The 18,180-nt window shown below is 37.4% G+C and overlaps 1 protein-coding gene across 1 annotated transcript in view; it reads right to left on the bottom strand.

Moving 5' to 3' along the window:
* Nucleotides 1-18,180, bottom strand: part of THSD7B (thrombospondin type 1 domain containing 7B) — a 1,042,983-nt gene that overhangs the window by 121,623 nt on the left and 903,180 nt on the right. The window contains exons 17-18 of the mRNA XM_023515847.1: nucleotides 10,755-10,888; nucleotides 777-927 (exon numbers count right to left, since the gene is read on the bottom strand). Of these exons, the coding sequence (XP_023371615.1) occupies nucleotides 777-927; nucleotides 10,755-10,888 (285 nt within the window). The remainder of the gene's footprint in view (nucleotides 1-776; nucleotides 928-10,754; nucleotides 10,889-18,180) is intronic.

The raw sequence follows: 18,180 nt of genomic DNA, 5'->3' as shown, positions 1-18,180 counted from the left end.
ATTTACCTTCTGGGAATATTATGTTCAACTATGCTACTGAAGAATGTTTACAGAGTGTCCTAAAAGTAATCAATAAAGTCACCATACATGGGGAAAATGGGAAATTGTAGTTAACGTGTTTCTTTATTTACAAAATACTATTCATTACAAAATTTTACAAAATATCCTTTACATGTGGGCGACCTCTTTGGTTTACCCTGTATTTTGCCATACTCCTGTTATCTCTTCATTTTTTTTAAAGGAAAATAAGGCGAATGCATTAGACTTTAAAAAGATATTTTTGTCAGATTAGGAAGAAGTAGAAACATGACAAAAAAATACCTCATCCTTGGAAGAAAAGCAAAAGGCAAAACTAACAGAAGCTAAATTGCACAGCAGAGTTGAACTCTTACCATATAATTGCTTCTGCCAGGGTAAAAATGGAACAGAACCAAGAGATTACAATGAGCATCATTTTGGTACTGAAGAAGACCCCTTTCACAAAGAGTGTGCAGTTGAATCCTAGTGTGATCATTATAGGCTCATTTTCCTTATTCATGTTCCCATGATAAAGGCCTTAGGAAGAAGCACTGGCATTTTAAATTACTCAATTTTGCTTGTGGACATTTTCTTTTTCTTTCTTTCTTTTCTTTTCTTTTCTTTCCTTTTTTTAGCTTTCTCAGAAAAAAATTCATTTGCCATGTTACTAGAAGAACACTTTGGAGAGCAGCTCTGTTAATATGTGGACAATGAATGCAGCACTAGAATCTTGGCATTGACAAGGGAAAAGAAATTACCTGTGGGCACTTGCTCCAGAGTCCCCACTCAGACATGACACATTCATTGGGACACAGGAGAGAACAGGACTGGGTTTCTGGGGGAATTTCATGCTGGTTGCACAGGCTGCTATTCACTGCTCCACCTTCACTATCGGCGGTATTCACACACCTGTAGAACAAGGTCAAGATGGCTTGATTACTGAAAATAGTGGAGAGTATTTTTAAAATAGTTTGATGGGTCATAGTTACTGACTTCTTAAAGATAGTTAAATACGACTCAAAGCTGGAAGAGAAATCAAGGGGAAAAAAAGACTTTCCTTCTTCAGATAGTCGGCCTTTATTGAGTGATAACTCAGTATGGAATCCTTTATTCAAGAGACCAAGAGAGAACAATGGAAAGACTGGAGGCAATGGTTGACCTTGAAGAACTCTCAATTTCAAGACACCTAGCATATATTCACATGGATCCAGCACTGAGTGAATATCCTTTTTATTGTGAGAATCTTGAAGGCTCTGCTTCTGTAAATAAATCTATTGCTTTATAATAGCTAGATCCTTCATACTTCCTCTGGCTCTCTTAAACCTTTCCCAAACTTCTCTGTCATTCCATCCAAAGTTTCCTAAACTTTGCCCCACCCATTTTTAAAGTCATTGTAGAGTAATATAAAAAATACTTTCCAATTATAAACCAAAGGAAAATGAGGGAGTATTTCCATGCAGCAACTGAACATGCAGTACAGATGTACACATTGGGGTTGCTTGGCCTGCTGTGTGTGAGGTTTTGAAATACATTCTGGCAATAATGAGATAATCACAATATTGTTAAAGAAGATGATGAGTTAACAAAAGTAAAACTAAAGTCTTTGCCAGTATATTCTTGCCAGAATGGATTAAACAAAAAGTTGTGGAAAATATCAAGTGCCTGCAAGAATGCAGAACAACTATAATTTTCACTCTACTCATTGGGGCACAAACTGTTTTAAAGATTGGTTGACAGTGTCTAACAAAACTAATCATACACCTACCATGTAACCATATAATTCCACTTCCATATACACAGAAATGTGTATAAATGTGTTTCAAAACAAAACCAAAAACTGAATGAAAAATGTTCATAGGAACACATTCATAACAAACCAGACTAGAAACAATCCAAATGTTTAACAACAGCATAATCTATTGTATAATCTATTGTTTAATAATAGCACATACATAAATATATTGTGCTAAGTTCATTGAGTTAAATGTCATAAAGTGATGAGAATGCATGAGCTATTGTTATGTGAAAGAATATGGGTGATACAAAGAATATGGGTGATGTCAAACCAGAAAAGCTAGACACAAAAAAGAACAGGCCCTTCATGATTCTATTCACATAAAGGTAAAAATCAGGGGGATACTAATATATGGTGTCAGAACCCAGAAGAGTAGTTACCCCTGGGGGAGTGGTAAGTGACTGATGAGCGTTTAGGGAGTCTTGTTAATATTTGTTTCTTGATCTTTGCACTGGTTACACAGAGGTGTGCACAATGTGAAAATTCATCCCTCTGTATCCTGATCATGCAGGCATTTCTCAGTATTTATATCATATCCCAATTAGAAGTTTAAGATTAACTTACCAAAATATATAATGAAGACTTGCTATATGCAAATGTCTTTTGCTAGCTGTTGGGTTGCAAAGTTATTTTTTATTTTTATTTTCATTTTTATTTTTTGTGACAGAGTCTCACTTTGTCGCCCTTGGTAGAGTGGTGTGGTGTCATAGTTCACAGCAGCCTCAAATTCTTGGGCTCAAGATTCTCTTGACTCAGCCTCCCAAGTAGCTGGGACTATAGGTGCCTGCCACAAGGCCAGGCTATTTTTTTTTTTTTTTAAGAGATGTGGTCTCGCTCTTGCTTGGGCTGGTCTCAAACACGTGACCACAGGCAATCCACCTGCCTTGGCCTTCCAGAGTACTAAGATTACAAGTGTGAGCCACCATGCCCGGCCTATATTTTTTGATAATGATACATTTGGTATTTTTAAAGGCTTCCTATGTACCAGACTTTTTCCCTGGTTTTGGGGTACAGAACTAAACAAAAAAGACAGACTTGTTCTCTAGTGTTATGAGTACTTTGTCCTCCTGATAGTGCTAAAGGTGAAGATTAAAATGACAAAAATGATGAGCTTACAGGTGCCATTTGCTGATCTGGGAATTCAGACACAATGTCAAGGTCACAGACTAAACACATGAGAAGTGTGTGCTGGAGATCTTTTGACTCTTCCCACCTTGTGCTATGCTAATGAATTATCCCACACACTTTAGGAGTCTCTTTATACTCACACATTAAAAACAGAAAAAGAAAACTCCAGAAAAATTACAAAATAGCCTACCATGTGGCAAAAAATAAAACAAGCTTTATGAGCTCTGAAGCCATGAAAAGCTGGATATTCTATAAAGGAGGTTAGCTGAGAATGGTAGACAGAGAAGTTGTGGGTAATGACTTCTCAAATTGGCAGGCATGCCATAGAGTCAGCAACATTTCTCCTGCAGTAATGGTCAGTAGTGGAGGGAGGGTCTATGGCATGGTTTAAGTGTCTTTTTTCTGGATAAGCTTAAACAACTGGCAATTGCCTTCCTTTCTGCTGGCTCACTCACAGCTAAGGTCCATTTATTATTTAACCATGAGAGGAGGTGAGACTTCTGATTAATAACATCCAGTGAACGTATGCATTAGTTTCTATTCACTCCCTATATGTCACAAAAGCAATAGGAAAGGAATTTGTTATTAAAATTAATAATAATGATGATAGGAGAGAAAGATGTCACTCTACAAGGACAAATAACATGGGAGAAGACAAGAAAAAGAAATGAAAGATAGAAGAATCTTCACGGTAACTGCCTTAGTATATCTGAGAAAGCTGAATACTAAATCATCAAGTGACAATGATGAAAATAACCCCATTTATACTGCAGAACATTTACAAAACTCTAGAATTTCTAGCATTAAGTACCTCTGGAAATGGGGAGGAAGAGGAGGCTAAAAAGCTGGATGATTTATTAAAAGTATGTTTCAGAAGTATTGAGCCTAGTTCACAAGCTAATTCTCCCTTTCTGAGACATCCACAGAAGGGTCTGTGGACTGGACAACACTTGGTGCATGCAAGGATGGGTGGGGACGCCATCCTGAAAGAGGTTTAAGTAAGAGTTTGCATACTGAAAAAATGCCACTTGTATAGTGGATAGAAATCCAACATGGGTCTCATGTGCTGACATCAAGTTATCAGGTGCTGGCAGAGTTGTGCTCTGGGGGGAAGAAACTCTCTCTTGCCTTGCTGTTTCCTGGTCTGAAGGCAACCTGGTCCTCTAGTGGCGCCCCCTCCACCTCTAAGGGGCAGCAGCATGGCATCTCTCAGTGCCTTGCTACTGCAGTCATGTCTTCCTCTCTTTCTTATCTCCCCTTCTACTCTTTTAAGAAAAATCTTTCCATCTCAAGGTCTCTACTTTAATGACAACTGCCAAGTTCCTATGCCAGAGATGACATTTTTGCAAATTCCAGAGATTTGGACATGGACATCTTTGAGCGCCTCATTCTGTCTACCACACCAGACTTCTTTCACTGGGCTCCCAGAATACTGGCTGTGAGGATCATCTATTGCACATACAGTTTAAAATAGACTTTTCTGAGAATTTCTACAAGCCCAAGAGTAAAGACTTAAAAAGATTGAAATTGAGGGTGTTCTCAAATGGACATACTCTTACCTGCTACATATGCAGCCTCATCAATTTCCCTGTCATCTCTCTTCAGCAATTACCTCACTTCTACTCAAATTAATTGAAAAACTGCTCTAAGGTATTGCCTATATTTGTTATCTCCCAGTTTCTTAACTGGGAGATTAACTCCCCACTATTTTTAACTCTTGAACTCATTTTAATTATTCTTTTTGTCCTGTTCCAGAGAAACTAAGTCTTACTAAGATTATCAACAGACTCCCACTGCCAAACTCAATGGTTAATTCTTATCTCAACAAACTCAGAAGGATTTGAAACAATCAATTCTTATATATTCTTAACAAACTCTTTTGTTTGTCTTGACATATTCTTTGATTTCCTCCTATTCTACTGGCTCTTTCTCAGTCTTATTTGTAGAATCTTTCTCCATTGTATGAATGTTGGAGTTTCCCAGGACTCAATTTTTTATTGATATATGCCAAATTTATAGCTAATGATCCTGAAATTTATATACATATTTTAAATCTCTTCCATGAACTCCATATTGTAATATCTCCAATCTGCTTTTTATATCTCCCAACTCAACATATAGCATCATCATTCTTACCATTGTTCAAGTCATATGACCTAACAATCACCACTGATGCTTTTTTTTTCTCTAAACTCTGCAATCATTTCCTTAGGTGTGTTCTGCAGCTTTGAAATACATTCCATATTTGACTTTATAACCATCTTCACATTTACTAAACACAATCCAACTACCCATCTCTTTCAACTGGAATTGTGCAGTAGCCTCAAACACACATCCCTGCTATCCTCTACTACATCTCAAAATAATTTCCCTATACCACATCCCATTAAGTCCTTTCCACATGTAAATGAGAGCATGTAATTCCCTCATCTTAAACCTTCTATAACTTCATGTTGGCTTTGAAAAGTCCTCATATCTTTATTTTGTTTTAGAAGACCCTGGATGATTTGAATACTTGCACTAGTTATATGGGACATTCTACCAACAAGCAAAGAAGTTTCCTGCTTTGCATGCTCCCTCCTCCTAGAAATCTCTTTCTATGGATCTTCACACTCATTCAAGTCTCTCACTTTATTTAGGTTTCTGCTAATTTTACAGACCAAATTCTCTAAATTGATTAGTATCCCTAATCACTCCAACTCAATTTTATTTTCCTTCTTGGCATTTCATAACAAAGACATTTCATCATATATTAATTTATGTGTTTATATTTTCCCTACTGATACATTTTAAGTTCTTTGAGGACACAAATTATTCAACTCATAATTTTACCCCCTGTGGCTAGAATAATATCTGGCACAGAGAAGGCAAATATTTATACATGTTTTTTGAATTAAAAAGTGGTTATAGTCATACATGAGCCATGGAGATGCTCTTCTGTTTGAAGGTTTTAAGAAAGGGAACAGGTAAGCTGTTTCATTTATTATAATAGGATCTTACTGAAGTCAATCATAATTTGGGATGCAAAGTACTAGGGAATCTTCTTGCCATATTTAGAAGTGATCATGCACATATAATGTGTTGCATAGTCAGTATCTGCTAAGACTACTTCAGTGGTTTGAATATTTTCCCCAAATTTGAGACTGCATTCTCAAATTTATATGTCATTTGGAGGTGGGGACATTGGGAGGTAATTTGGATTAGATACAGTCATTGGCTTGGAGCCACCATGATGGGTCTGGTGGCTTTCTTTACAAGAAGAGAAAGAGAGAGAACTGAGGTGATCCACATGCTCTTACCCACTCACTATGTTATGATTTGCCATAAAGCCTTCATTAAAAATAGCCACCATGCTTCTAGCCTCTAGAACTATAAATTTTTTTTCTTTGTAAATTACCCACTCTTGGATACTCAGTTATAGCAAATAAAATTTACTCAGGTAATTGTTACCATGAAGAGGGGTTGTGCTATAACAGATAACTTCAAAGTGTGGTAGGGATTTTAGAAATGGAGAATGAGTAGAGGCTGGAAGGATTTGGAAGAGCAGGTCAGAGGATGCCTACATTTCTGTAAACAAATTTAAGAGCAATTTTGGGGAGAGCTCAGAAGAAGAGTAGAAAAAGTCTGAAACTTCAGAAAGATTACTTAAGTAGTCATGATCTGAATGCCAATAGAACTGTGGACAGTAAAGGCCATTCTGATGAGTTCTCAGATGAAAAAGAGGAAGAAGGTTGTGGAATCTGGAGTAAGGCCATAATATCTGGCACATAGAAGGCAAATATTTATACATGTTTTTTGAATTGACAGCTGTTACACAGCTGCAGATAACTGGGCTTCACTGTGCCCATGTACTAGGATTTTAGTGAGGGTGAAACTTAATAATAATGAACTAGGATAATGGGTAGAAGAACAAAGCATTCATACTGCAGTGTGGCTACTTTTAACTGCTTATAAGAATATGCAAGCTGAAACACAGTGGAAAATATTTTAAAATTCTCAGTGAGCCACATAAAGAGTAAAAAGTATATTCAGGTATGTCCAAGTGAACATTTGTTAAAGAATTTGCTCAAGTGACCATTTATTAAAGAAATTAGTACAGGCATAAGGGAGTCAGAGGCTATTCATCAGGACCATGAGAGAATCCAAAGACATTTCAGAATCTTCAGGGTACCCCTCCAGTCACAGTCTCAGAGCTCTAGGAAAGAAGATGATTTCAAAGAATGTGCTAGTGACTCACTTTCCACTGGGCTCACTTCCCAGGGCCACCCTGGGTTCCTGCTCCCTGCATACCAGTGCAGTACTCCTCAGTCATCCCAGCCATAACTGCAGTCCTAGGTGTGGCTCAACCTGACACTCTGGAAAGTACAAGACACAAATCTTGGCAATGTGCAGGTGGTGCCAATTCTGTAAATGCACTGACTACAAGAGCCATGGGGGCCTAGCTTCCTCCACACGGATTTAAAAATGCCCATGAGCCTAGGCAATGCATTGCTATAGAGACAGAGCTACTACAGAGAGCCCCACTGGGGTGATGCCAAACAGAAATCCACGTTCCAGCTGCAGTGGGGATTCTCCCCCAATAGACTGCAGGAGCTGTGGAAGCAGGACTACCACCAATACCCAAGAACTATAGAGCCACCAGTGTGAGATGCCAGCCTAGGACAGCTGAAGTGTGGGCTCAGCCCAGAAAAGCCATAGGCTTTGGCTGGTCCACTCCCATGCCTACTATGTCTGGGAGACACATGGAGTAAAAGACTATTTGGGGACTTTAAGATTTAATGTTTTCTCTGTTCAATTTTGGACTTACTTGGGCCAGTTACTCCTTTCTTTTTGGTCATTTCTCTCTTCAATAATGAGAATATCTATCCTATGCCCATCCCATCATTGTATTTTAGATGTAGATAACTTGCTTGATGTCACTGGATCACAGCCAGAGGACCTTTACCTTGAGATGAATCATGCCTTGACTCTCATCCATATCTCATGTAGATGAGACTCTGCACTTTGAACTTTTGAGGTGGGGCTGGAATGAATTAAAACTTTGAGGCTACTGGGCTGGAATTAATGTATCTAGAGTGTGAGGACATAAATTTGGGGCATCCAGGGTAAAATGCTATGATTTAAATGTGTCCCCCAAAAGTTGATGTGTTGAAAATTTAATTGCCCATGGAACAATATCAAGAGGGGGGGCAGCTAAGAAGTGACTGGGTCAAAAAGGGCAGATCCCTTATGATGAATTCAGGCCCTTATCTCAGGAGTTAGTTCTTGAGAGAATGGATTGTTATAGAAGCAGGCTGGGCTCACTCTTGTGGTCTCTCTCTGTTGCACACACTTCCTTCTCCATCTGCTTTTCACCACATTATCACACAATACTAATGTCCTCAACAAAAGCTGCCACTGTGCCCTTGGAATTCCCACCCTCTAGAACCATGAGCTAATAACTTATGTTCCTTTGTAAACTACCCAAGGTCCAGTAATTCTGAGATGTTCTTTTATAGCAACAGAACATGAACAAAGACAGCTACCATAAGGTGGCTATCACAACAGAAATTTATTTTCTCACATTTCTGGAGGCTAGGAGTCTAAAATCAAGGTGTCATCAGGTTTGTTTTCTTCTTTTTGGCTTTATATGGCCATCTTCTCCCTGTATCTTCATGTAGTCTTTCCTCTATCTGTACCTGGGCCATAATCTCCTCTTTCTAATCAGCACACCAGTCAGAATGCATTATAGCTTGTACCGATAACCTCATTTTACCTGAATTACCCTTACTAAAGATCCTATCCCCAAATATGGTCACATTCTGAAGTATCAGGAGTTGGAACTTTAACATACGGATTTGGAAGTTAGGGAGACAAAATTTAAACCATCACAGAGTAATATTTGGTAACCATGCTGCTTTTATTATATCAGGCTCTATAGGTTTGACCTGAGAGATATGGCAGAAATGCCCTTTTGTTCAAATGTATTTTCTTCAATCAAATTCCCACAATTCTTTCAGGAACAATTTATTCTCTTACAGCTTGTCTTTCTCCCCTGAGATTTTTCTTTAAGACTGCTAAGAGCCCTAAATGGGATGAGAAAAAGAGATGCCACAGCTCATTTGCATACGATAGTATAAACTAGGTTGGTTAGGCAATTTTAAAACCCATGAGAGAACAAGATATAGGAAACAGAGGTTTTGAAGGGAAGGAAGTAAAATCTCCAAATTTGCAACTGTCTGTGTGTATTTGTCACAAGAGAAAGGGCACCAAACAAAGGAAAAGGAAGATAATTGTTTATTAGCCATTTGCTTGAGTTGATCATGAAAAGCACCTTTTGAATTTTGCCTGCAACTGTTTCTTCCAACATGCCTACCAGTCATTTGCAACACCGGGACTGCTAGAAGTGGTGGCTATATACCCGTGTTTCCCTGAAAATAAGACACTGTCTTATATTCATTTTTTCTCAAGAAGACACAGTAGGGCTTATTTTTAGGGGATGTCTTATCTTTATTAAGTATAATATAACAATCTACATTTGTTCAAATACAGTTAAGTCATCTTCTTCTGGAACCTGACAGGAGGAGCCGACCTTGTTGGTGGGGCTGGCACTAGTGATGCCTGAACTCCTTTCCCCTAGCCATTAGCATGGGCAATGGTCACAGATGCCTGTGACCATGGTTACCATATGCGCATGTGTGAATGGCTTGGAGAAAGGAGCTGTGGCAGATAAAAGGTATTCCAGTCTTCCTTACTGCTCTGCCCCGAAATGCATGGAGCATATTTGCATAGCTGTGCCCATCACTAGGTCTTATTTTGGGGGTAGGGATTGTATTTAACAAATGCGTAGACATCCTGCTAGGGCTTCGTTTTTTGGGTAGGTCTTATTTTGGGGGAAACATGGTACTAAATGACTGAATACATTAAGTTTCACTCATGTCAAACAGCAATTACTGCATATAAGCAGGCTCTGCCTTGCAACTGACTTCCATCTAACAGTTACTGAATAGGCAGTTATCTGATACAGGCATTGCCTATCTGAAATGGAGCTTCCTACATCTGGCAAAATGTACACTACGCTTATGTGACTGAAGAATTGACTATATAGTGTTTTCTTCTTTATTTCATAAACTGATCATTGTATATCAATGTTTACTTTTGCTTGTCTGTCTCTAACATTCATTGCCATTATCCACAGCTGGTAAGATAACTATTCTTTCTTCCCAAATAATTTCTCAATAAATCACAACAAATTCAGGCCAAGTGTTTCCTTTGGTTATCACAGTTGTATTTATAAAACAAAAACTTTAAAAAGACTTCTTCAGTAAATAACATAGCATTCACTAAATTTTTTCAGAGATACTCTTTTTATATCAAAACATATGAGACTGCTTGGACTTTAGTTTCCAAGGCTAATTTTGGAGGTTTAAATTGGCTTTTTCAGTGTGTTTACATTTAAAATTAAAATGTCCATCAACTATACTAATCATAGTGCAAAAAAGAGAAATGGCAACACAGTTGAAATCTCCTAATTTATTAACAATGATGGCCATGAATCAATGGAGTAATCACAGCCTGCTCTGTGCAGTTGGCTCTCCCATCCAAGTCATTGGCAGGAAATGGTAAGGATTAGGTTGCATTGCAGAGAGAATCACACCATGTACACAGCAAACCAAGGTATAAATGCTTCCATGGATATTTCAGAGATGAGCAAAAGCCAGTGTCTGCAGTGTGAAAATCAGAGTTTACTTGGGTAAACAATACTATTGTTTTTATTAAAAAATACATAAGTTCCACTTCCCCCTACTTCCCAAATCTCTTCATTTTCACACACCTGATTTTCCTAGATTGTGTTCCTCCTCCACAACGTACGGACCTCAGCTCATTGTTGATTTTGCACGAAGACCAGTGTTCTACAACCCAGGAATACTGATTGCACTCACTGTAACATGGGACTGCCTCATGCACCTGTCAAGAACAGGAAAAAGAAAAAAAAATTATGTGGAACTATCCAAGTTATGAAAAAATAGCCTATCTTTTAGTAATGCCTGCTGAGCATAACCTGAGAAACTGCACTCTGGCCCAAATAGCCAAATTACATTCCCAAAAAGCAAGATATATTTGGCTTCTCTGAATTTACTGACTTGCGTAAAGAAGCATACAGGGGAAATCAACTAAAATATGATGGTGTGCTTTCACAGAAGGGAACAAAGGACAGTCATTTCCTAGCACCAAGAATAGGAATTCCATTATCATTTCATTTCCTCAAAAAGCTCACACAGCATCTATTAGATGGTCCAGCTCTCAATTATGTGGTATATTGTATTCTCAGATGTACTTTAACATGTCAATTGAAACAAGTATATATAAGGAAAATTATTCTTGAATATATGGGTTTCTTATAATGCATAAGAAAAGTGGTATTATTTGCACCGGAAATTTCTTCCTATGCCCCCATATGATCAATGCTAATGGCAATCATTTAGCCTCTTGGGCATTGTGGCTTCACATAAATTTAGCTATTTCTAGGATATTTCCAGAGCACAACTAAAACACACACACACACACACACACACACACCATAAGACAAATACTGCCAAATTGTTAGTGGCTCTGCACGATTACTGACTATGAACATTTACAATTTTATAGTAAAAATAATGAGTATAGTAAACAAATTCTTAAGTTATTTCCTATGCATTTGTTTGTGGCAATTTTCTCTAGAAATTGTATCCCAGTAGGCAGCCAATTGTGTTTGTTTGCCTTTTGGAGGCTGTATTTAAAATGCATTGCTCCCCAATATCAGCACAATGTCCTCCCTAGAAAAGAAAAAGGAAACTCCCATTTCAGGATCACAAGGTGGCTTTAGTATAGGCAGGCTGATGAAGAGTGGTTCAACCTATTACCAGTATAGTTAACTGATGCTTTTCCTTTTACATAATAATTTGAGTCCCAGTCCTTTGTTCCTTTAGCCTTTCTAATTCCATAAAATTATAAATGATAAGTAGGGAGTGCTATCCAAACAGAACCATTTCTTGTAAGTTTTTGCTAAATGCAAAGGAAAGCACTGTGCAAAATAGGATAATCAAAAAACAGGATTGGAACAGTATCAGCATGTTTGGTGGAAGTCAAATGAGAAAAGGTGATTTGCAAGACGACCAGAAACTTTTTTTAACTATGGGGTTATACTTGGCTCTTTCAAGGAGAAGAGAAACTATAAAGTAACAAATATGTGAGGGCCAAATGAAAGGAGATAGGAAAATAGAAGTGGAAATCGGCATGAGCAAAGTAAGGAATTAAGTTATAAAGAATCACATCTCCTGCTGTGAATGCTGACAAGAATTGGAATGAAAGGGTCAGAAGCAGTTCCTATATTAGAATAAGAAGGCGATCACTTGTATCTGAGAAAAGTCTGCCCCCAAACAGTCATAGGATGTAAGAAAAGAATCTATAAAAATGAAAACGCATGATTCCAACTGAACATGAATACTAGGAAACTGAGCTGATGATGACAGTTGAAGGTTTAGCTGACTTCACTGCACCAGGAAAATGATGCATTCACTGACTTTATGGGTTCATTCTATAAATCCTTCAATATCTAAAAATTTGAACAAATCTTTTTGGTTTTCATATGAGATACAGAAAAGAATCTCTGCCAAAGAACTCTGTACAAATAGGGGGTAAATGAAAACAAATGATTTAAAAAGTAATGTTTCCTATATCTTATACATGAGTCTAAGAGCAAATGGTTGTGATATCCTTTCTGATATGAACTACTGTTTATAAAGCTATCTATACTAAGCAGAGCTTACATTCTCCCCCTCCCTCCCATATAAAGCTGCAAGGTCAAAAGGGAAATGAAAAACTATTTAGTTGTATGTACCTTTTGTATAAACACGTGACATATATTGGTTTCTTGCTTTTAGTTATACTCCAGCAGTCTGCATCTGTAGCAGAGTAACTACTGCAATGTCAAGCTTTTGGAAGATAGACAAGAGGTCTGTATAGGAAGATGTTCAGATACCTTCATGACTAATAGTATAAAAACCCAACATCTCTTAAAGGAGATTCCCTAGTCACATGGCACTATTTGACTTTTTTCCCCATATTTGTCTACTGTTTTAAAACGGCTTATGCTGTTTGTTCTACTGATGAATCCTTACTTTTTCTTCAAAGCCCAAGTAAATCCCATCACCAACACAAGGCTTTTGCCCTGAGCCCGGCTGGCATTTCTTTGGCAATCAGCGACAGTACCAGTTTTCATTAAGGAGATGTGTAGCCAGATTATAAGGTCAGGGTGCACGTGTGCAGGCCAGGCAGTGTGGTGGTTTGGGCCTCACTGTAGGGAGCAGGGCATCATCTTGACTCCTTCTTCTTGCCCTCTCAAGACTTTAGCTCTTTTTCTCACCTTAGTCCTAAAAAACATATGTCTACTTAGTACCTTAAATAATACTGAGAGAATATGCTTGGGGAAGCACAATTTGTACTCTTTAGGCCCACATGTGCTTCTGGTCCTAACCAAAGTCAGACTTGGGCTATCCTCATTTGTTTATGTGTTTACTGGGAAAAAAAGCTCAAACAAACAAATCAACACACAAGAAAAACCCTTGTGAGTCTTAAGGAAGAGCTATATTTCATGATGTCTGTATTTCACAAGACATGGGGTGGGGGGAGATTATCAAAAAGCATTTGTTGAATTGAAACTAATTTTGGAAGGCACACAGGTTGCTAAATGCCTCTCATTTAATTCTCTAGAGAAAATAGGTCCACTCAATGGAGAAAGTAAGGGATATTTTACAAAGCACAAAGGACAATAAAAGGGAACAAAAATGAAAATCTTTTCTTTCCATTATGAGACCTGGGTGAAGCATAGCAATCACAATGCCACTTAAAGGAACTGCTTGATGATTTCGTTGTGGGAAGGAAAGGCTATCTTTTAAGAATTGTTAAAGCCTTTGACCACTAGGCAAACAGTCTTACCTAGAGGACCAAAAAATACCCACAAAAGGCAAAAAGGTAACAGGAAATTCAAAAATAAAAATTAACTGCCCAGATGCCCAATTTCTTTTCCTGTCAGTCTTTTATGCTCTGGCTATTTCATATTGCTGTTTAGTTGGTGATTATTACAGTTTTATAATGGAAATGTGTTACAGCATGGACTTTTTCAGGGAATCATATGAAAATGTTCTAAAGGAGAGAAATGAGCTATGGGAAAGTTAAATAAAAATCATTTCTAAATGGCACAAATTAGAGAAAAAAATAACGGGGTTTAATAGGGCCATAGATACTAAAAAATGCCATTGAAAAGTCTAAATCCTCTAAGAAAGGTAACATTTCATTTTCCTAGTAATGAAATGAGTCCTATATATTACTTCTTCATTGGGGAATTGTGTTTTTATTAATTTTGCCAGTTCCAGTGTCATATCATAAACACATTCATGAAGTCAATCTTTTAATATTTATTAAATAAGCCTCTACTCATTATAATTGATCAATTTAACTCCTGGGGCATAAACTTGGAAGTAGCATCTCAATGGGGTTTCATGGATGTCATTCTTGAATATCAGAGCTCTAGGGTTCAAGGACTCAAATAAAACAATCTTACCATAACCAGCACAAAGAAAAAAAGGAAAACAAAAGGAAAGAAAAGAAAATTTATAGCCTTTGATATTCTGTAGCAATAACCTTTGCTCCAGTGAAGCTGTTAGTCAAGACCCAGGTAGAAGCCTTCAGGCTTGAGACCTCCAGGCTGGGCATTGTGGATGCTCAACAGAACTTGGAAATGGGTTCAAAGGTCTATCTTAGACCAGAGAGCCAAGGTCTGTTCCATTGGAATGTGAGAGGAAGTAGTGTCCAGACATTTGCCTTTGAGCAGGTCTAGGCTCTTTATCCCCTAGTTCAAAGAGCTTCCCTCCTAAGCCCTTCTAGACGTGTCTATGCTTTCTCTTTGCTTATCCATGACTCATACTTTCCTTCCAGAGAGCTTTCTTCCTAGGCTATAATCTACCTCAAGTTATCAAATTCTGCCCCTTTTCTTATTAAATCAACAACTAAGTTATGCTTTCTTTCATTTTGATTGGTCTCACTGACTGGAAAGTATCACGTTTACACAATAATCTTGTGTTTCTATTTTCATAAATCATGTATATATATCTGTTTGTGTGCAGTGTAACACATGCAATGATAAAGTTTGCAGCTAAACCCACAAAAAGTACAACTGTGCCCATTAATAATCTCAGTTTATATAACATATTTTGTGTCTTAAATCTTTGTCATCATCCTCATGATTTAGATAAGCTTGGTATCATCCTTACTTACAGAGAAAAATAACTAAAATTTGAAGGAGCTAATGACTAAGCTGATGCTCATACTGAAAGTATTTGAGAAGCCCACTTGGTACACAGGGTCTATCTGTCTAGTTTGTTTGGATAAACTAACAGATATCTTATATCCTTCAATGTTGAAGATAATGCTAATAGTTCTAAATTCCGGAGAAAGGAAAACCAAGAACAGAATTTTGAAAATAGTCTATAAAAGATAGATTAGGTTTGTTACTTTATGCAGAGAAAAATCTTATAAAAGCCATTTATTTTTAGTCTTTGGATATGGAGACTCCTTTGACAATTTAAAAAAGTCAAAATGTCTCTAAGAAGATTAACTTCTATGTTTAAAGTAAGCTCAGGCCTAAATCTTTTGGACAGTTGCAATTGTTTGTGTGAAGATAGTGGATTAAAAATAATCCACAATATTTTTAAATTAGTACCTATAGGAAAACAATTATGCCTGTCATTTATGTTATGGGTCATCCAAGGGGTTAGCATCTTGACTTGGGTACTTTTTTTTCTCTGATCATCATGTTGTAGCCCTGGGTAGAGTGCCATGTTGTCATTGTAGCTGACAGCAATCTCTAACTTTTGGGCTCAAGTGATCTTCCTCCCTCAGCCTCCCAAATAGTTGGAAGTATAGACACCCAATACAATGACTGGCTAGTGTATTTTTTATTTTTTGTTTTTAGGGGATCTCAGTCTTGCTCAGGCTGGTCTTGAATTCCTGAGCTCAAACAATCCATCTGACTTAGCCTTCCAGAATGCTAGGATTACAAGTGTGAGCCACTGCACCGGGCCTACAGAGTTGGATATTTCTCAGTCATAAGGCCGAGGATATCCTCGGTCTTATGATCAATACTCAGGGGTGTTGATTAACTATAAGTTTTAACCCACTGTCTCCAGTCTGAGACCCTGGCTACCCTACTTTTCACTGGAATTTTCACACGCTAGATCCTTTAGCTTTACAGCACCTGAAAAGATGTCCTCAGAATGCCCTGAGCTTCCCATCATATTAGGTTAAAAATAATGATTGATTTTAAATATGCATTATATGTTATTTTTTTCAATTTTGATGATAAAACCTAAAAATGAACTTAATTTAAATAATTTACAAAATTTATTGACAAATAAATTATATTGCTTTAAAGTCAATGGGAAATGCATTATAATAATAACTATGGTAGCTGCATTCCCTATCTCCCAATAACAGTAGTTTCCAATCAATAGTAATGCAGACCCCGAGGATTGCAGCATTATTGTAAAGGACCTCTGAACACATTCACATACCAAACCTTGTCTGTAGTTTCAATGAATAACATAATCTAAGACATGTTGGTATCATCTCTTGTCAAATAGGCACTGCTGTGATTAATGAAATTTTAATTTTATTTGAAAGCACTGCTGAATTTGAATTAGCTTTTATCTTGCTAGGTCTTTTCCCAATCCAGATGACTAAGAGCACAGGGTCTTCGTATCACAAATGCAGAGAATTACAACTTTTACATACAAAGAAGAGAAGAAACTGATTAATAAGATGGCAATGTACTAAAAGTCACATTATTGTTTATATTGAGATAAAAGACGTATTGTATAGAATAACACTTCTGAAAATGAATAGTGAAGAATATTTTTTTACTGAGCTTTGAACATTGGATTATTTACCCTTCATTTTATGATGATATATAGTACTTAAGCCTTTCCCTGCAGCCTGAATATCATTGATGATCTTTCAAGCATGGAGTCATCAAAATCAAGGCCAAAATCTACTCACAGCTAAACCATCTGTGCCATCCACAGTCTTATACTCTTCCCTATGGAATGGGGTACTATGACTGAATAAATATAGCTGTAAGTCATGTGTGCACTTCCTCCCCTCTCCCATGCTTCCTGCCTCCTTTGAGGACACCACACACAGAGCACCTGCCTGGAGTGCCAATCCATCATGTCAGAAATCATGGTTATAGATCAGTTATCGGTGCTGATGAAGCTTAGATTATTTGTAATGGCAAGTAAGTAGATATTTATTAGTTTTTAATGCATAATATATTTCTCCAAAAGAAGAATTCTATATCCTGTTGTGTCATTTAAGTGACTATGAAAATAAACCATGTTGCTACATGGTAAGGGGCAATTAACGATATAAATTTTTATTGTGCAGATTCTAAAAAAGTGCATGATATTCTATAGGGAGACCTAACACACACATGTACAGACACATATTTGAGCATTGATCACACTCTGGGCATATGTGTTTAATAGAACCAAGAGAGCATAATGACACAGGCAAGTTGAACTACAAAGCCCACATTATGTACCACAGTGTTATGAAAGCAATCACAACAAATAGAATGAGAGAAGGAAACTCACTCCACAGTCTATCTAAATTGCTTTCTCCAACACCCTGGAAGGTGCCTCCCACTGCCATGCTGTGTTGTGGCAAGAACTCAGAGAGGATTTTGCACATTGTTCACAGGATGTGATGGACTCCAGCCATAGTGTACCTTCAGATTTTCATAGAACAGATTGTAGTTATCAGTAAAGCTCAAGTGAACAAAAGCAAGGCTATGCTAGCTAAGATGGATACTTACAGAAAATTTCACAAGAGCTCAATTCATAGGTCTTCACAAAAGATGTTGTGGATGAACCTTGAGGACATTATGCTAAGTAAAATAAGCCAATCACAGAAGGACAAATACTACATGATTCCACTTATATAAGATATCTAAGACATACAAATTCATAGATGCAAAGAAAAGAATGGTGGTTACCAGGGGCTGTTGGGTCAGGGAAATGGGAGTTGTTAATTCAATGGGTATATAAGTTTTTATGCAAGATGAATATATTCTAGAAATCTGATGTACAGCATTATGCCTACAGACAGCAGCACTGCACTGTACACTTGAAATTCTGTTAAGAGGTTCTCATGCTAAGTGT

This window comes from Otolemur garnettii, unplaced genomic scaffold (assembly GCF_000181295.1).
Source record: "Otolemur garnettii isolate 467f Iridium unplaced genomic scaffold, OtoGar3 scaffold00080, whole genome shotgun sequence".
NCBI classification, from domain to species: domain Eukaryota; kingdom Metazoa; phylum Chordata; class Mammalia; order Primates; family Galagidae; genus Otolemur; species Otolemur garnettii.
This window is presented reverse-complemented; position numbering and strand designations above follow the sequence as displayed.